This window comes from Rattus norvegicus, chromosome 9, assembly GCF_036323735.1.
Source record: "Rattus norvegicus strain BN/NHsdMcwi chromosome 9, GRCr8, whole genome shotgun sequence".
Lineage (NCBI taxonomy): Eukaryota > Metazoa > Chordata > Mammalia > Rodentia > Muridae > Rattus > Rattus norvegicus.
In genome coordinates this window covers 50317969-50339231 of record NC_086027.1, presented here as the reverse complement: position 1 = coordinate 50339231, position 21263 = coordinate 50317969, and the positions used below count along the sequence as shown (strand labels likewise).

At 43.3% G+C, this 21263-nt stretch overlaps 1 protein-coding gene across 1 annotated transcript in view; it reads right to left on the bottom strand.

Annotated features, from left to right (window-relative positions):
* Window positions 1-18284, bottom strand: part of Slc9a4 (solute carrier family 9 member A4) — a 54389-nt gene extending 36105 nt beyond the window's left edge. The window contains exons 1-2 of the mRNA NM_001413317.1: window positions 17834-18284; window positions 12247-12710 (exon numbers count right to left, since the gene is read on the bottom strand). Of these exons, the coding sequence (NP_001400246.1) occupies window positions 12247-12710; window positions 17834-18089 (720 nt within the window). The 5' untranslated portion in view covers window positions 18090-18284. The remainder of the gene's footprint in view (window positions 1-12246; window positions 12711-17833) is intronic.
* Window positions 18285-21263: the final 2979 nt, after the last annotated feature.

Sequence of the window (21263 nt, the reverse complement as noted above, 5' to 3'; positions counted from 1 at the left end):
CTTAGATTCATGCTTTTCTCTATAGTCTAATAAGCAGAAGTTTTGAGAATGGTATCCTCTGGTTGATCTTCCTCCTTGAGAGAAAGTGTTCAATTCTTAAACTTTAGCATGATGCAAGTGCAAGTTTTACATCTCTATCTGATAAAAGACTGAAAAAGAAATGGGTCTGGGAGAGGGCTCAGTGGTTATGAGCATTTGTTGCTCTTCCAGAGGCCTAGGTTCAGTTCCCAGCACCTCAAGGTGGCTCGCAGCCATCTGCAACTCTAGTTCCAAGCAATTTGTGAATGTCATGCATGTATATGGTACACAGATATATTTAGGCAACACATACATACATATAATATACAAATTAGAAAAAATCTTTTAAAATAAAAACATCAAGACCTAAAAAGTTACTGATCCCTCCTAAATTGTCATGAGTATTTGTCAAAAAATGAGTGGTGGAATCTGCCAAATAATTGACTATTTTGTTAATGAAATCATGTGTTTTATTTGTGAGATGAATTGAGTTCACAAAGGTATTTCTCTGTGGTCATAATTTTTGTGCTTTATATATGTTGTTAAATTTTATTTTATAATATTTTACTAATAAGGTCTTGGCCAGTATTCATGATGGATATTGATCTGCAGGTATCTTTCTTTAATATACCTTTGCCTGGTTTTGATGTTGGGACAAAGTTGGCTTCATAATAAGGTGGGAAATTGGTCCTTTCTCCATTATATCTGAAAGAGTTTATAGGGAATAGACATTATTTCTCCCTTTAGGTATAGACAAGGTATCATTTTAATATAATAAGTTATTAATTATTACCATCATTACTATTGTTGTCTTACTATTGCTTACTTTCACTTGATTCTAACTTCTTGTTATAGGCAGAGCCTTACATCATTGATTCTGATCGCTCAATTCTTTAATATAGAGGTTTGAAAGCTGTAAATGTTCCTTAAAGCACACATCACATAAATTATAAATGTTGTGTTTTATTATTTTGTCAAAATGTTACCTAATTTCCTTCATGGTTTCTTTTTCTGGGCTACAATGTTTGAAGAAATATATCATCTAATTTCTAATTATTGAAATTTTTATTTTTGTTTTATTCCGGTGTGGGTGGGCACTGAAAGCACTTTGGAAGGACTGAAGGTTTCTAAATTCATGAGGGTTTTATTATGGGTGAATATGGTGGTAACTTTCCATATGTACTAAAATAGAATGTCTGATTTGAGGTGGTCAGATGTGGTGCTCATAAACAAAAATTTGGCCAAGGTGGTTGGTAGAGTTCAGACCCTCCATGTCTTACATGTATTCTTCTAGCTTCTCCTATCGCCTCCCAAGACTGAGTTACTAGAATCTCTCCACTGCTTGAAGAACAGTTATTGCCTCCTCATGGATGCTATCTGTAGATACTTACTCACGTATGAATAGCTATTTGATCTGGTGACTGTATGACTGCACCAGCATCCTCACACTAGTTGCTGACATTTTTCATGGTTCAGTGTTGTAAAGCTGATCAGAAGAGGAAGAGAAATGGAAAGACCTATTGCAGTAGAGTATAGATTAATGGCCAAAATATGTTCCTTGGGGGGAGTTCTGGGGTGACAGTCATCAGTACTACTTACCCTGAGTTTTCCCCTCTAAGAGACACATTTAGAACTTAGGCCTTGTTGACGTCACTCATCAACAGTCTTACTGGTCATGTTTTGAGAGTGGCATTCTGAGTGGAGAAGAGCGTTTCATTTTCAGAATGGGTCTCTTGCTTCCTGATATGAGACTACCCTCCTGCCTGTAGTGCACTGGCCAGTAGTAGTCAATACACTAGATGCTCTATGGTTTCCTAAGGAGCTACTTTACAGTCAAAAGGTCCAGGACCTTGAATAACTACCACGAAGAGACAATCCTATTGCCCCCAAAGGGGCCGACATGCAGCCTAGTAGCAGAGACCTGGACATGGATCTATTAATTCCCAGGGGTTGGAATCCCTTAGAATTTGTTCATAAGCTCAGAAAACTAGGGTCGAGCTAGCAAAATGCAAAGGTGTCAGAGGCTATATTAGGGAAGAGGGAAAACTGGGTGCTAGTTCACTTGAAGAACAGCCAATGAGTCCTTTAAGGAACTCCTCTCCATTTAAAAGGAATGAATGGAATTCTGAGTTCCTGCACCAACTTGGAGCAAATGCTTAGAAATACTTTTACTGACTAGTATCATCCTCATCTCATGATACAGAGTTACTTAAACCCTGCACTGTGCCTTCAACTGTAAAAGCAAATATCAACAGTGACCAGTCAATCTAAGTTCACTGAAGACTGAGTCTGTGGTTGGTTCTTCTGAAAAGGCCACTGTTGACACCTTGGAAGGAGTAGTGTCTGAAAAAGGAACTGCTCAGTGGTGGTTTTATATAAATAGACAGATGACTGGATATGAGGAAGTGGACGAGAAGATGGATGGGCATAGACAGGTGGACAGGTAGATGAGGGGGATACAGAACGTCTGACTCCACCTGAGACAAGTGAATTATGTCATTAAGATAAGAGTGTTGCAGGCTAAAGATACGGCTCCTGGTTTAAGAGTACAAACCACCATCGCAGAAGCCCTGTGTTCCATTCACAGAAACCAGGCCAGATGCTCACAGCCACTAAGAATAACTCTAGCTTCAGGCGGTATGATGGCCTCTTTTGGCTTTTGTAGGTACTTGCAGCCACACGTATATTTCCACATATGACCACAATATTTAAATTTATTTTATTTTTTTTTCTGAAAATCAAAGGGTAGTCTATGAATTTGGTGAGGGGAGAGCATTATCTCAAAATCCCTAGTACAGGAATCCCCATGTGTGCTGGCTGGTTTTGTGTCAACTTGACACAAGCTGGAGTTATCACAGAGAAGGGAGCCTCCACTGAGGGAATGCCTCCATGAGATCCAGCTGTAAGGCATTTTCTCAATTAGTGATCAAGGGTGGGAGAGCCCCTTGTGGGTGGTGCCATCCCTGGGCTGGTGGTCCTGGGTTCTATAAGAGAGCAAGATGAGCAAGGCAGGGGAAGCAAACCAGTGAGCAGCACCCTCCATGGCCTCTGCATCAGCTGCTGCTTCCTGACCTGCTTGAGTTCCAGTCCTGACTTCCTTTGGTGATGAACAGCAATGTGGAAGTGTAAGCTGAATAAACCCTTCCCTCCCCAACTTGCTTCTTGGTCATGATGTTTTGTGCAGGAATACAAACACTGACTAAGACATGATGCATGTGTATAGAAATCTTTCCTTTGAGTTTTTGGTTGGGTGAGTCCAAGCGACGCCCCCTCCCCCAAACAATATAGGCCTTGCTGAAGCCCTTGATTGCCTGCTAGAACCTGAAGTTTAGATGCTACCATTGAATACAGCACACACTCCAGACACAGGACTTGGAAAACACAAGCAGGAACTGATCTGGAAGTCTCATCCCTAAGGACTATCTCTGATAGTATCTGAAACTGCTGTGCAAGATGCCAGGATAGAAAAGCAACCAATAGTCCTACCCATGTGTAAATTCTATGAGCCACAATACTGATTGCATGATGAGATATTTACAGGAATGAGATAGGGGTATTTATAACTTGGGGTAACCAACAGCTGCCTAATTGAATGTAAGGAATGCTTGATTCAAAGAAATCTATGCATAGTACCATAAACCAACTACCTGTGACTAGTAAAGGCATAGACCCTAGAGGAAAACTTACTACTGCTACTTTCCTAAACCAAAATAATGTCTAACTGCAGCCTAAGCTCCTATCCTTACACAGAGAAGTACAGCTCTCACCCCTCATCAAAACAACTTCCTTTTGAAGTGGGTGTGATAACCATTACTGAAATCCAACACAAGTGAAAATGAAGCTAACTATAGCTGAAGAAACATAGCTAACTATGACATACCCAACTTCAACTGACACTTCCACAGCACAGCCCCAATACCCAAGACCTAAAGAACACCGCAAAAGAAGAATAAGACAAACTCTAAGAGCTAGAGGACCCGTTGGCTGAGAGATAGTGTCTTCTATACATGTCCGGGGAAGCTGCACCCATGAAATCTCAACAACATGGTTGCTTAAACAAGACTATCTCCATGACAGCTGTTGACCTGTTGACTAGGATGGAGGGGCTCTCACAAGTTCCACCACTAGATTGAGAGCTTTAGACAATTCATGGCTGCTCAAAGAGAGAGGGTTTGCTTTTCTCCGGGGATAAGACCCTTGAAGGATCATCCAATTCCAAAAGCTCAGTCCTGCACACAAATACATATAAACAACACTAAATACTCTCAATTGGTTGCATACATATGTGTACACATATACACATACAATATACACAATACAAATACACATACATATACATCATATACATAATAGAATCTACATTCGTATATATTATATACATATATATGAGTGTATGTATATTATTATATATAATATAATATATGTACATATATAACAAAAATTACTGAGGAAGAGGTTATGAATTTGAGAGGAAACTGAGGGAACACAGGAATAGTAGCAGTGAGGAAGTAGAGATGAAGTAAATATAGTTTTCATGTATGAACTCAAAAATTTTGGTAAAATGTTTTAAGAAGTTGCCTTTGGTCATACCTCAATTCTTTCTGTAATGTTAGTCTCTTGCTCACTGTTTATCTTGGGTGTGGCTTATGTTGCACTGTTCTCATGTCCTAGAGCTCGGTGCCACTGTGGTGTAGTGAGAAGATGAAGAAGTCTTTAAGAAGTAGGGCTTTTCAGAAGGGAATGAGGCCTACAGGGGCACCCTGGGAAGGGATACCCAGTCTTCCTGAAGGAATCTTTTCACTTTCACTGAAAGCTTCTCAGGAATATATAGATTACCCTATCCTAGAGGCAGAATCAAAGGCTTACTGCTTTCCTGCAGGCTTGTACAACAAGTTCTACTAAGGGATGGCCATTTGCATAACCACCATAGAAGCCATAGGGAGAGTAAGTACTCGTCTGTCAGCAATGCTTCCTCCCATAACCCACCTCACAGGGCTTTTCACATGACAATGAGCTTGTTATTTCATATTGCAGCCCAGCACGCCCAACTGAGAACACTGGCACAAGTGTTGGCAGAGGTTGGTCTGGCAAATAACCACAGGAGGAGGAAGTCTGCTTGGCTATACCTGGCATGCCAGGGTGTCCTCCTGAGGCAGGAATTTCTATGAAATTATTATATAATCTAGGGAACCTTTCTGTCTGGGACAGGTTCTAAGAAAGTACAGACTAGGCAGGCACATAGTTGTAGATTATAGAACTTTGAAGGCTTACAGTGTCAGATTCAAGGCAGCATACAGAATTGCTTGCTTTCCCATCTAAGGTAGGAGATATGGACAGTATGCAGGCCCATAGTGGTATGGACAGAATTGCTTTTGAGTGGCTCTCATTATTCCCTGAAGAGTTAAAGGGCCATCGGTCTCTTCCTTAGTGTTCCTTCCCCTCCAAATCAATTCCTACAGATGCTCTAATCTGCCTCCCAACAGAGAAAGAAAGGGCATCTTGGTGACTAGTTAGATGTATTCCCTTTGTCCTACCCTTGGGGCTAAAGTGAGTGCCCATTACCCCAAAGGACTCGTAAGTGTCTTATGATTAAAGAAATACCCAATGAATAAAATTCAAATCTCAGCTACTCCCTTCCTTCAAGAAGAGACAGATGCTCCAAATGAACATTTGTAGTCAAATTTGGGAAACTGTCATAAAATTGTGGTTGAAGATCCCTATCTAACAATGTTTTTTTCCAGCCATTGAGAAGCTGGCCCTTGCTAGGTTCAAGTCTTTCATGTTGCAAGTTGGTGAGTCTGTAACTCAGACGATAGATGTATTGGAGGCAATCTGTTACCCAGTTGTGGGGGTCATGAGGATTAGAAGTGTCTCCTCTAACTTAGTAAAACGCTGAAACACACTCCTGGGGACTTCAACTGGCTTCCCTCACTCATGGTAGCTCCTGCTACCTTCCCAGCCTGGCTACTGGTTGCTACTCCCCGCCTCCTTTTTTTTTTCTTGGTTCTTTTTTTCGGAGCTGGGGACCGAACCCGCCTCTTTTTCACATGCGCGAGCGTGCAAACACACACACACACACACACACACACACACACACACACACACACACATACACACCAGTCCCATGTCTTGTGAGAGGGCAAGCTTACCAGATAAACCTCTAATTGTTTGGCTGACAGCACATTTGCAAATGCTGGGACCCTGTAGGTGAGTCTGACTCCTTCCTTGCCTCCAGTGATCTGGGAAGGACTTGGGCCTTGGACACACCAAGAAGGTTATATTTCTTGTACGGATCTTCCTCTGGATTATGAGGGTGAAGAGATATTTGACCATCACCTACCATGTGCCAGATATCCACAAGTCCATTTTTGTGACCTCACAAATATCCTCTCAGATTGGGTAAGTCCATCCCATCTCATATATAAGGAAACTATCTTGAGATCTTTGCTCATGAACCATCACTTTATAGGTTTATATCCCCTCATACACCAACCCTCATATGGTTTCTTGTAAGAACTGGTGAAACACACCTCCATAAACTCACCATAAGCTGGAAGGATCATGACAAAGGTTCACAGAATTCAGTTCTTCTAGCCCTCACCCCAGCTCAGCATCCCAGTGCACAGCAGAACATAATTTCCTCTCAAGAACAGGGGGCTGACTGAGGAAGTGGCTCCATGCTACCGCTCAATATTTAGAAACACGACCATAGCACACTGCATCAGCCCCTGAAGGCCTGCATCCATTGTCTGTGTCTTTTTCCACATGGTAATGATGAAGGGGTGAACCCTTGGGGACCCTTTGATTGCTCAGAGCAAATGATGGTCTGTGGTGTAGATGCCAAAAGGAATCTGGAATAGAAACCAAGAAGGCTTCCAGGAATCCCTTCAGTAAAGGAAGACATATGAGACAGACAAGGAAAAAGAGAGGCAATGAACTCTAGATGGGGGGTGGGAAACTTAGGATGATGTGCTAGAAACAAGATTGTGTATACAGAGAGGATGCAATCACAGAGGGAAAGAGAAGCCAAAGGTTTTTACCACAGACTTCCATTGGTGCCCTCAGCTGAAGGAAATGCCTGACTTCTCCAAGAAAGTAAGGAGATGGCCACTCTGTCTTCTGGATATTATACCACACAAAACTAGATTATACTCAATTAATACAGGCTCAGTCTTGCTGGGAATTTATCTTCATTTCATAAATGACAACCAAGAAATGTGTCTACATAGAGGTCTGCTAAGTCAACTTAGTGCTTGTCTTAAAAAAGAATAGGACCTGGTAGAGCGCTTGCCTGGTGTTAGGCAAGCACAAGGCCCTGGGTTCGGTCCCCAGCTCCAAAAAAAAAAAAAAAAAAAAAAAGAATTGGACTAGGGGCCTCAAGAGTTGGACCTAAGGGCACTCTACCACAAACTACTATATACTATTACTTCATAAGGCAAGACAGGATAGGAATTCCTCACTCCATGATGTTCCATGAGGCATAAGTGGGAAAAGTTGATAACCCATTCATCAGTGAGATTGACTCAAACCAAAGCTTAGAAATATAGCTCATCTCCTTCCACCATAGCATCCCTATAGGGTGGCAAACTTGCGGCAAGAAGCCCTAGAGATGTGCCTCGAGAAGTGGGGTGGGAACCAAGGGAAAAGACAGAGGAAGGAGGGAGGGTCAGAGTGGGAGAAGCAATGTGATAAGGTGGGGCACAGAAAGCAAAGGAAGGTTGCCTGGGTTCTAGGCTCAGCCCTGTCCTCTGGCATTTAGCCTTCCAGATGAGGCAGAATAAATAAGAGATGAGGAGGAGAGGTGGCATGGATAGGAATAGGAATACAATTACCTGTCGCTTATCGGGCAAGCTGAGGTACGGCAATAGAGATTGATAGAGCTAGGAAGACATTGCCCTACAGCCAATATGGTGAGTCCATATTTAAAATACGGTGCCTAGCCATGGTGATCCAGAGTGCCCATGAGCTGATGGGAAAGCTGCAGACAGGAGCTATTCAACACCCTTTCCAGGCCAGGGACTTACTGTACTAAAGGCTGATTACGATTTCTCCAGACCCTGTGAGCTTAAGAATGTCCTTACTCCAATTCTACAGCAAAAAGAGACATGAGTGAACAGGCTTGCCTAAAGCCTCGTGTGGCAATCACTAAGTCAGCCATTTTGATACAAGGGAAAGGACAGCTGCGTCACTGACCTTGATGAAATTTTTCTTTCACCTGCAGCTTAGAATTGAAATTTCAATTGGCAGAAAGAAAATGGAAAGCGAACTGAAGACACAGAGCCAAGCACAGAGCTGAGCACCCAGGTCTGCCCTGTAACCTGGGGTGTTCTAAACTCTCACGCCTGACTCTCTTCATCTTCGAATGGACAGTATCTTTTCATGTTTCATGATAAGCTCCACGGATTTGATAAAGTAGCAAGTGTAAAGTCAGCCACTATGGGTCCTGGACTAATTCTGTCTCTGCTTCTTCTGAGATCTTAACCATGACACTGCACTGGAGATCTTGGGGTATTGTTTTTAGCAATGCCAAAGAGCAGCCGAAAGGGTCAGATGCAGACCCAACCAACCCATGGACAGAGCCAGGGACTCCTGTGGTTGAATTAGGGAAAAACTGGAAGAAGCTGAGGAGGAAGGCAACCCCATTGGAATACTGGCAGTCTCGACAAGCCTACACCCCCAAGATCTCTCAGACATAGAGCCACCAACCAGGCAGCATACATCAGCACATATGAGGCTCCCAACACATAGACAGCAGAGGACTGACTGCCTGGTCTGGCCTCAGTCAGAGAAGAAGCACCTAACCCTTGAGAGACTTGAGTACCCAGGGAGTGGGGGGATCTTTTGGGGGTGAGGGGTAGGGATATCCTCTTGGAGACATGGGAGGAGGAATGGGATGAGAAACTGCCTGAGCATGAACCTGGAGGGAGATAACAACTGGACTGTCAAAAAAGATGAAAGAATAATAATAAAATTATATATATATATATTACTTTTTAAGAGAAAGTTGTTGATATTCAAGTCATGCACTATCACACCTTAGTGTCTACATCCTGATAAAATGATTCTTGTTGAATAACTCAGTAATAAGAATTTCTCTCTCTCTCTCTCTCTCTCTCTCTCTCTCTCTCTCTCTCTCTCCCTCCCTCCCTCCCTCCCTCCCTCCCTCCCTCCCTCCACCTCTTTCTCTCTTGAAATCCACCTTCATAGTAAATCTCCACGAGTCCCCAGCACCATTTCCAGTGTACACAGCAGTCCTGGGTGTGCAGACCTACACGGCTTGTGCCTCTGTTCTGTTTGTCAGATGTGGAAGGTATGTCCTAGTTAGCAACGCTATAACCTGAAAATTCAGCAAAAGGAAATAAAAACCACAAGCTGAAATCCTGACACAGTTGATTCCTGGTGAATCAGATTCATGAATAAATCCAATTGTTCTGGAAGTAAGATCTGTACTGACATCACATGGAGACCTAAATCACAGGCCTAGGTGACTCAGACTGCTGGGTGACTGTGACTGCTGCCCTTGGGAAGGCCTTTTGCTCAATGAAAGGGTGAGCTCAAAGCCCTCGGCTCAAAATACCATTGGACGATGGAAAGTACCAGTTGCTTTCAGTTGCTTTCTAAATCTGGCCCTGGGCTTCTCTGGTTTCACTTAGGGACCCAGAGGCGCTCCAACACACACTTAATACTCACTGTGCAGTAGGAGACCAAAGATGACCATGTGGGCAACCTCACCAGAGCCAATACAACAGCAGTGTTGCCCAGCAGAGGTCACAACAGCAGACACTACAGTCACTCAGAAATTATAATCTTATTTTAAAACGATCATCCTTTAGAAACATCTATATGGAAGCAATTTTAGCCTTGAGAAAGTCAAGCAAATGTCACCGGTGATGGAATCAACAACCCGGGGTTGGCTCTGGACAAGACAGCTAAAGGAACCTCGAGGTGAGATCTGACCCTCTCTCAGCAGCAGCAGGCAAGAACTTGCTTTGGTAATAAACACAGATGACTTCTCAGCGAGAATTTCTGCACACTGTGTGATTGTGCTCCTGATAAAGAGGCCGTGCGTTCCAGGTAAATTAGAGAAGTCAAGCCTGTCTGTAGTAGCAGAAGCTGATAAAGTCTTTCTGGAAAAACTTGGTGGCTGAGGTCACCAAGTTCAATGTCATGTGTTACCTTGGCACTTGGAAAAAAAATCCAAAAGTGCCCAGCCTAGCTGCAAATTCCCCTTATTTCTGCTGTTCCACCTTTAACAGCCCCAGCCAGATTGCTACCCTGGGCAAGCATGGCAGGAGGGGCTCCTGTATATCCGTGCTAGTCTGTAAACTCTCCACACAGTTCATACACATCTTCCCTGAGGACCAGAGTGACTCCAGCCTTCTGCTTGCTCTCTTTATTTCCCCAAACTTATGTCTGCCCCTTTAACCTCTGCCATTGTGTGTTTTCCCTAGGGCAGTCTAAGTGGTTTGGATGTTATTTGATGTCCCAATCCCCTGGACTATGTGTATGCTTTCTGATGACCTGGCTTTGTACCCGTCTGTACCACTGTAGTGGTTTGGATGAAAATGGCCCCCGTAGGGTCATGTGTTTGAATACTTGTTCTCTGGATGGTGGACCAGTTTGGTAAGGATTAAGAGGTGTGGCCTTGTCTGAGGAACTTTGTCACTGGGGGTGGACTTTGGGATCTCAAAAAGACTTGTGCCATTCCCAGCACATTCTCTCTTTCCTACTTGAGGAACAAGATGTGACCTCTCAACTTCCTTTGCTCTGCCTTCATGTACTCTAACCCTGTGAAACCACAAGCCCAACACTTTATTTTATTACGTGACAATAGAAAAGAAACTGTGATGCAAGTATCATATCTTTGCCCATTTCCACAACTCTAGAATGTTAACTTCTCATTACCAATATGGTCAATAGGAAGTGATTAAAATAGTTGCATGTATCAAGTTTTAAATCTATACAACAGCTATGCAACTATGCAGCTATGTAGTTATGCAGCTATGCAGCTATGTAGTTATGTAGCTATGCAACTATGCAGCTATGTAGCTATGCAGCTATGCAACCATGCAGCTATGTAGTTATGCAGCTATGTAGCTATGCAGCTATATAGTTATGCAGCTATGCAACCATGCATCTATGTAGTTATGCAGCTATTTAGCTATGCATCTATGCAGTTATGTAGTTATGCATCTATGCAGTTATGTAGTTATGCAGCTATGCAGCTATGTAGTTATGCAGCTGTGCAGCTGTGCAACTGTGTAGTTGTGTAGCTATGCAACTATGCAGCCATGCAGCTATGTAGTTATACAGCTATGTAGCTAGGCAGCTATGTAGTTATGCAGCTATACAGCTATGAAGGTATGTATGTTCATGCTATGAAGCCTGGAAGGGAAAAGGGCAAACAGGCTAAAGTGGAAGCTTTCTGTTTCTGCCTCATAATTTTATACTATTCAACTCTTTTACACTGAAAAGAATTCCAATGTTGCTTATGTGCAGGAATCTAAGTTTTAAAAGTGAAATGCCATCAAAGTACGTATAAATGCCTTCTGAGCCAACCACTGATAAATACTGTCATTTTAAGTGAATTTGATCAATGAACTTAACTTGTCTAGAATATGGGTCCAGGTATGGGCATTTCCTGGGTCTTGGTGCCACATCTTGCTCTTTCTAGCCTGTTCCTCCTCTTCAGATTCTCTAGAGAATTCCTGAGCAGAGAGCCCTCATTTCCATTTTTCCGTAGCACCACATAATTCCTCTGTCATGTCTCAATGACCAGTGGAATTTTTCAACTTCATCTAGAGCTTCGGGTGAGTGTGTGTGTGTGTGTGTGTGTGTGTGTGTGTGTGTGTGTGTGTAAGTATGTATGTATGTATGTATGTGCCTGTAAGTGTGCATGTGTGTGTGCATATATATTCATTTATTAGAAACAAAAGTACTGCATTGGCCAACAGGGATACTCAGAATGGTTATAAATAATAGTTTCTCCATGCTAAATACAAACATGTTCTTGAATTGGAACGTAAATTGAATTATGTATCTTTTACTCCTTTTCTCTCCATAAAGCAACTAACGAACAGTTAGATACATAGGGTGAATCCTTCAGAATGTTACCAGAATTTGGGCCACAACCATACAAGGAGATCCAAGGCAATCCTGGTCTCTATGGCACTGGTCGAATCCCACCCCAGATCCACCCCATCCGCAAACATGACCTGGACGACTCACCACGCTGATTCCATCATTGAGCAGGGCCTCCCCGAAGATCATCATGTAAAGCTGCTCATTCACGCGCGCCTCCTCGAAAACAGCCAGCACAGCCACGGGGTCCACTGCCGAGATCAGGCTGCCAAATAGCAGATTCTGTAGCAGGTTGATGTCACCAAGGCCGAACGCCTTGATCTGACAAATGAAGTAGAGAGAGAGCCCAATGCCAAAAGCATTGATCAGGGCCCCCAGGCCTGCCCACCACAGGATGGAGCCAATGTTCTCAAAGAAGGGCCTGGTGGGCATGAAGTAGCCGCTCTCCAACACGATGGGTGGGAGGAGGTAGAGGAAATAAATGCTTGAATCCATGACCGGAGGCGATTTGTGGTGGGTGCCAAAAATGATGCTGCCCACCAAGGCTCCCACGATGATGAGGAGGCAGCTCTCTGGCATGAGGTGCGGCAACCTATGGTAAAGATGAAAACCTGGGAACACAGAGGGTGGGACCATAATCTGCCAATGAACAGGGCTGGGTCTAGCCCGATTGGTCTAGCCCACCCTTCCTAATGCTACCCTTTAATGCAGTTCCTCACGTGGTGGCGACCCCAATCATAACATTATTTTCAGTGTTGCTCCATAACTGTAATTTAGCTACTGTTAGGCGTTGTGATGGGAATATTAAAATCCATTAAAATCACAATGTTATTGAGGTTCTTCAGGAGGCAGCGACCCACAGGTTGAGAACCACTGGTCTTTTAAAAAAACCGGAAATGTGGAATGGTGGACAAGAGCTATGCATCCCCTCTACTGCAGGAACTTGGGGGTTTCAGATAAGAACGTGTTAACATCACTAGCAACAGTCACAGCCTGTGAGCCCACTTCTTCCCTACTTCCTGCTTCCTGCTTCCTGAGATAGGGGTGGGGGGGTCCCAGAGACACATAAGGAAAAAGTGGGTAAAAGTGTGTGCACCATGAAAAGCCCAGTGCACAGCTCAGGCAGTCTCACTTATTGTATGTCACAGAAATAAAGCATCTTTATTTGTCTTCCCTACTTAATTAATAATGTTGCCAATTGGTCCCACTGAAGAAAGAAATAGGGTCCTATTCTCCTAAAACACCCTTGTCACTTTTGCTAATTATGTAATCAACTCAGGTTTCCTCAGTCACTCTTCTCATGATCTGTCCCTGAAGTCCATCCCTTCCTCTCCGTTTCTATAGCCAGGTCTTTTTCTGAAGTCCTCATATTTCTTGTGCTATGAATTGCAGATCATTCTTTAACTCCCGCTATGGTTTGGATCTAAAACATCCTCCAAAACCTATCCATCTATTAGTGTCTGAGGATGTGCGACTGGTAGACAGAAAACACATTTACTGACAAGAACACTGCACCTATAATGTCATGGGAGCTATGCTTGCTGGCACAAGACATGCAAGAGATCAAGCCAATTGACATCCTAGTGTGGGTGAGAGACACAAACCAGAGCCACTCCTAAGCGTGAGCTATCAAGAACTGATGGACGCTAGGAGAAAGAGTCAATTTTCTTTAGGAGTCCCCAGTGGATTGACCATGTACTAGGAGGTGGCCACAGTCCTATGGACTTAGTTGAATTCCATGGAGAGAGAGAGAGAGAGAGAGAGAGAGAGAGAGAGAGAGAGAGAGAGAGAGAGAGAGAGAGAGAGTTGGGAAGTAGTCTTTGGAGCTTTGGGGATATCTGGGAAGAGTTGGAAGAGGTGAGTAGGGAGGTAAATATGTTTAAAATGCATTGTATGCTTGTAGGAAATAAGTAAAATGAAAACTTAGATTGATAATCATCAATTCTGATATCACTTTGCAAAATACAGAGTACCAAGTGGCAGAAATATGCTTAAGGGTATTTCAGAAATCATCATAAATTCTCCCTTAATCCCAAACCAAAATGCATATAAATTTTACTTTACATGTAGAATTCATGTGAGCAACTCAAACAGCGGTTTTAGAGCCAAGCATCCCAACACAATGCAATCCAAAGACAGGAATTTGACATGTTAAGGAATGGCAGTAGGGAAATAGCACCCGTCTCTCTTTTCTATACTAAACCATTGCACTTCGATAAGATGAGAAATCTTGTTGTAAGGCAGGACACCGTGGTTCAAAGAGTAGAGCATTCTCTTGAGTAAGAGCCAAGCATTCAGGCAGTATTCACTGTGCAAATAGTTCTGTCCCTGCTGTGTGCTCGCAACCAAAGCTACAGGGAGGTCTCTGATGAAGCATGCTCAAGGGCAGAGAGAAACAACTTGATTTTGTTACCTTTTCAGAAAACATTTTTTATTGTTATTGCTGCATTCTCCACAACTCGCCACATCCCACTGTGCAAGCACAGGGTGAGGTTCTGAGCCATGGTTTAAGGAGCTAGGCTTTCCAATCCTGTGTATTTCATTCTTAGCTCCCCCTAAGATTCAGAAGACACTCAAAGCACTCCATGGATTAAACTGAAGGTGTTTATTGAGCATTCTATTGTAAAGACCAGCATGCTGTTGGATTTAATGAGGTGGAAAGCCAAAGACGTAGAATATGCTGCAGTTTCTACTCTTGGCAAAGTTTTAACAGTGAGACATAAACAATCGAGAAGATTGAAATAGTTTGACCTATGACGTTGTACTGGCTGGCTTGGTGTGTCAACTTGACACAAGTAAAAGTCATCAGAGAGGAAGGAGCCTCAGTTGAGGAAATGCCTCCTCGGGATGCAACTGTAAGGCATATTCTCAATTATTAATCAATTGGTGGTAGAAGGGTGTGCTCAGTCTATTGTGGGTGGAACCATTCCTGAGCTGGTGGTCCTGGGTTCTATAAGAAAGCAGGCTGAGCAAGCCATGAAGAGCAAGCCAGTAAGCAGCACCCCTCCACCGTCTGCATCAGCTCCTGCCTCCAGGTTCCTGCCCTGTTTGAGTTCCTGTCCTGACTTCCTTCAATAATGAACAACAATATGGAAGTGAAAGTCAAAGAAACCCTTTTTTCTTCAACTTGCTCTTTGGTCATGGTGTTTCATTGCAGCAACAGAAACTCCAGCTTAGACAGAGCTGAAACACACTACAAATAGAAAGACACAAACTCAATGGTTCATCATAGGGCTCCCAAAGCAACATGGCACTTTGGTGCTCCTGCCAGGAGTGTGTCCATCCTTCAATACTGCCAATCAAAACCCTTTGTAGTTAGGTTCCCTTTCCCTGTCTTATACCTCTGCTTTTCCTGCTTGAATTGTCCTCATTTGGCTTTATGTCCCACTCAGAACATGATGCTAAGCCTTTCCCATTCCCCACCAGAGGACTCAGTGTCCTCCTCATAATTACCAGGACAATTTATCTCTACAATGTTTATTCAGTAACAATGATCCTAATCTACAATGTTTGTACACTGCTCACCTGCACTAGTCTATAAATCCCCCCAAACTTAAGTAGACGATTTATGTCATTACACTGCTCATCAAATATCCACAGCTCTGTCTGTGTGACAGCTGGCTGTAAGAGTGCACAACTGGATGCATGAACTAACTGGTCATCAGAGATGCTTCCGTATGGACATTATCTGGGTGCCTTGGGAAATGCTAAGACTCACAGAATCAGGTAATAGAATGAGAAGCATGGTAGAGAGGGGCGCTTGGGGTGGGAACGGTCCTGGCAGACTCTTCTCTCCCTCACTGAGAGATGATCCACCTGGCTTTAGCAAACAGTGGCTGGGGAAATTATTAAGTAGAGGTTGGAAGATGGTTTTGTCCCATAGAGTGAAGAACTTGACTCCCAAATTAATTAAGGTAGATTTCTTTCCGTAGACTAGGGGGAAAACAGTGGAATGTCTCCTTAGAGAACTTTACATTTAGCCATATAAAAAGAAGATACGGGCCTCCCTCAGCACCCTTGTGAACTTATCTACTGTACATAGGCAGGTTGATGCAGTCGAGTATGATTATCATCAAAGGATGTCACTGTTGGCGAGACTTCACTGGTGTCAACCAGCTCAAGGCCTCCTAAAGCCCTGGATCCTCCGTTTTCTAATCACAACTTCCTTGGCCTTCTTTATTCTTCCCCGCCAGACTTATTTTCATCTTTGAATTGGTGTTTATTTTAATCAAAACTAACATCTAAATTATGCCATGGAGTAGAAGAGCCCGCAGTGTGTTTTGTCTGGCCCGTGCTTTCACCATTCTGGCCTTGTTTCCTTGAACCAGGGTTCCTGAAATGGATCCAGGATCTAACTGCCTCAAGACCTGTGGAGACGTGGCAGGAACAGGCCATGTGTTCATCACACTGCAGTAAGGAGGACTTACTGCATTTTACACTTCGAAACCTCTGCCCACTTTCATGAAGGGCAGCAGAGTCGTAGAGGCAGTGACTCGGGTAATTCCAGTGCTTTGAAGGGAAACTCGAAGAAATAATGTCCCCAGAAGTGGGAGATTTCATTTCAATGTCGTTCTTCCAAATGGGTCCAGGCACAGTTCCCATAATATTCCAAGAAGAAAAATAACTCACAAAGTCAGAAGTGACTTTAATTGTTTTTGTTCTATACTATCTGTGTAAGCTAACCATTTAGCAAACTGCAATAGATGTCTCCCAGCTTACCATTGTAATATACTTTAGTAGCTTAAAATACATAACTGCTTTAAAGAGACACCTGAATATACCCATGGGCCCAGGAAGGAAGGAGTTACACGGGTAGACATGTGGCTTTAAACATTATACTATGCATGGCTCAATCTGCACTTCATATCTGTCATATGTGTGTGTATGAAAATAAGAATGTTTGAAAGATTTTTACATCAGTCGGGCAATCTGTGTGCCCAAGTGATCTACAGTTTATCATAGAGGAGGCAAAGACAATATTATGTGCAGTAACTGACAGCCTTGTATACATTTTCTACTTTGAAATAATATGTTTTAAGGAGACAAGGGCTAGAATATTAGTCGTAAAATGTGGGCCACTTCTGGGGCTTCCAGGCGAAGAGTAGCTGACTAGAACCCAATCCACTCACTTGAGCTCACTTTGGTCTACTGAAGAAGGCCGAGGTGGGCAGCAGCTCCATTTGAGGCAGGAGGAAAGCCATACATCACAAGCATACTGACTCAGTAGGCCCCACAAGTCATTGCTGGGTGTAAGAGTTGCCTGTGCTCATTTCCCCCCTTGCTTCCTGTCATTAACAAGAAGCAAGATCCCTCATAGAAAGAATAAATAATTAGAGCCATTAAAAAAATTACAGTTCTGTGGCTGGGAATGAATGAAGACTGTTACAAAGGAAATTCTATGCAGTCTCCAGCATTTCCTGAACTCTGTACACTTTACATTTTATATTATTTTAAACATAGAGCATATGATTTTTCTACATGACAGAGAAAGCATGGGGTTATCTTCTTGAAATATGAAATCAAAACAACTCAGGACCCGGAAGGATGCATTTAAATTTTAAACACAATCCTGAAGCATTAAACAGCCACAGTTTCACTTGATGTCAGGGAATGTAATCTTAGTGCACTACAAGTAACAGTTACTGTCTACTTAACTCATTGCTGTCCGTCATGTGAGAGACTTTCATACATGACAACTCAGGTAAGAAACCTAAGCATGTGCTTGAGGACTTACCTATCTTAGCAAGAGATGCGAGGAGTATCCAGAGGGTGACTTCATAAGGGATTTGAACATAGTCATAATCCAATTCAAAAACAGATATCCTTTCATCGGGGTCTGAGCTGGAAGCAGCGAACCGAGCATCGGGTGTCTGCTGGCCAGTGGGACTGGAGGACTCATTAACATAAGATGATGCTTCCAAACATGTAAGGACCATCAGCAATAGCAACCATTTCCACGAACTAAAAGCTCTCAACATTGCAGGACCCATGGCTGTGCGTCTCTCGCTATGCACCTGGGTCCTGATGTGAGCCACGCCTCTGCGGCAAGGTGAGTTTCCAGCTGCATTACCCAACCGAGGGGTAGTTTATTTGCAATCCAGAAGTCATTGCCAAAGAGGTCCAGTGCGATGAGTGCAGGTGCAGCCTTTCAAATCTTCTTAAAAACCTGCTGTGTTCAGGCAGCTTAGCTCTGGCCTCAGATGTGGGCTTCCTGCCGGATCTACCTGTAGGACCTTCATCCGATTGTGAATTGAAGAGAATCTACGAAGAGAAATCCCTCCTCATACGAAGCTGTTTTCCTCATTCACTGAACACTGGTTTCATCTTGTGAGTGTAGATTGGGAAGAGCACTCATTCCGTGAAACACCGAAGTCCTTTAATAAGGAAAGGAATCCTTTCTGCCCTGTTGGATCCCAGGAAGGAGCCGCCTGCCCTGTACCTGAGCCTCCTCATCTCCCGATTCTGTCTCACCTGTTTTGAACCGGTCAAAGCTGCAGGTAGCCCTTTTGAACTGCACTTTAATTATTTGCTCTGATTTGACTTCTGTAATGAAATGCTGCCTCAAAAGGTTCTTAGCAGGCTACACTACTGACACCTAGTGGACACCTGCAACATATCAGCCTTTGAGGACAAGTAGCTGACTTTGCAACCACACTCAAACCAAAGTACTTTGGGGGAATGAAGAGCTGTTAAGAATTGCACCAGGCCATGACGAAATAGGACTGTCCTGGAAGACCCGTAAGACTGTCTTCGCAGACAAGGGAGGAGGAAGCGGCAAAGCAAGGAGGATAATGAACACTTGATTTCTCTGTCAATAAATTATGGAAGGAACAAGGCTCCCGCTGTCTATAAGTTCCACAGAGAATTTCTGCAAAGGGAAGAAACCAAAATGAGAAGCTTCATGAATGTGTCTGAAAACCCAGTTGTTCAAATGTTCTCAGATACTCAAACCCAAGAGTTAACCATTTTGTCACTGCGGTCCAGCTGTACAAAAGAAGTGTGTATCTACAAGGACTGTCTATGAGGTCGAGAGTGGGTTTTTGTCAAAGGTTCTTCATCTGCAGGTACATAGTTGCATTCACCCCATGGAGCAGATAGAACAGTAAATAAAATCGAAAAGAAAAAGAAAAGGAGGAGGAGGGAGAGGAGGAGAGGAGGAGAGGGAGGAGGTGAGGAGGGAGGAGGGGGAGGGGAAGGAGGATAGAGGAAGAGGAGAGGAAGAGTAGAGGAAGAGGAAGAAGAGGAAGAAGGAAAGAAGGAGGGGAGGAGGAGGAGGAGGAGGAGGAGGAGGAGGAGGAGGAGGAGGAGGAGGAGGAGGAGGAGGAGGAGGAAAACTTCAAAAGGCTGAAATTGCCTACAGATTTAATGTGTATTTTTCTAAAGACAACCGAAGCAAGGGTGTTAAAACAGCAAAGGAGCTGTGCTTGAGGCCACAGTATCACTTCGAACCTTACTGTGTGAGCACCCTCTCTTGTCACAACCACCTTCTGATTCCATTTACAAATGGAAATTCTTTAAGACAGAAGGTAGAAAGTAACAGCTTGGGAAAGTATACAGCACACCAACAGCCGGGACAGAGAGATGGAATAGTTTTACAAATAACCACTAAGTAGCATTTGATGTAATGAGTTTCACTGGGCCTACAGGGTCTATCTTAGACAAATGAAAGTGTCAGTCACTCAAGAAGACAGGTAAGAGTGTCAACCATGGATCTTCAAGGTGAGATTAACTCCAGGGAGAGAAGTTGGATTAATTTCAACATAATTTAATATGATAGGATGAAAGTCAAAGTCATATAGACCATTTAAGTAAACTGAGAAAAAGAAACAGACCAAACCAACATGCTTTCATTTTGCAGAAACATCCACCAACTATCCCAAAAGCTGTTACCTGTTCATGGAATATGTTCTACTAGTTGGGCTGACCTCAGTGGGAGAGAAAGTGCCTAGCCTTGCAGAGACTTGAAGTGCCAGGGTGTGACACGGGGTGGGGATTCCCAGGGGAAGCCCTACCCACTCAGAGGGAAGAGGGGGGGGAATGGGGAAAGGATTGTGGGAGGGAGTGACTTGGAGGGGGCAGGAAGTGGGATGCAAAGTGAATAAATAAAAATAAATAAATACATAAATTCATAAATAATAGGAAAAAACAGCCACCAAAATGGGAGAAGAGGGAGATTCCTTGATATAAAACAGGCCACAACTAATTTTTTAGTCAAAAGTCGGCATTTTGTCCCAATCTTGCTGTTCTATTGACCACCCCCATGAAGGCTTTATCCAGGGCACTTAAGCAATAAAGGATACTCCAGTTGGTTTGAGAAAGCAAAATTCTTTCTATCTGCATATGATATAATCTTTTTAATGGTAAATCATTAATAATTGACTAAGAATCTGCTAGATCTACTTAAAGAGCTTGCTACCAGAGTAGTCAGAACCAGTTCCTGGGCCCTGGCAGGCCAGACAAGCTAAGCTCAAGACACCTGCCCCACTATACCAATGAGATAAACAATGAGATAAACAGAGAGGGGAGGAGATTCGATGTCAGAGAAAGGCAATGGATTCAATGTGGCCATGTTGGGGAAAAAACAGAGATCCAGCGACCCACCTCCACCATCCACCACATCCATCTTCGGAGGTTCTGACATGATGTTTGGTTTTAACAGAGGGCGCAAAGGCTGCATCACTAAGCAGTCTCCATCGAGGTATCCTTTGCCTCACCTGACAGTTGTTTCCACTCTAGGCTCTCCATGATGGTGCCCTGACATATGAAATTCTCTTTCCTGGAAGCAAGTGCTTCCTTTTCCTGAAAGCAGGATTTGGCCATTTTATTCCCCAAGTTCAAGCTTCCTGGGGGATCCAATTGCTGGTGGCTGAAGAAAGAGGACTAATTTTCTCTTCAGAATGCCTTCACACCTGTTTACAGATAGGGTTCTCAGATGGCTAGTGTCTAGTATCTTTTAATTATTTATTTCTGGGGCACTATTTGGAGTTCATAATGTTTAGGCCATGTCTGACCCTATATGCTTAGTGTGATTAACTATGATACCACCAGGAACACATAAACACAGGCCTGGGAAAGCTTCAGCTTAGTTAGGTGTCCTCAAGCATTCTGTATTATAGAAGGTGATGGTTTAAAACCCTTGTAAAACCAGGGTTCCTATGAGATTA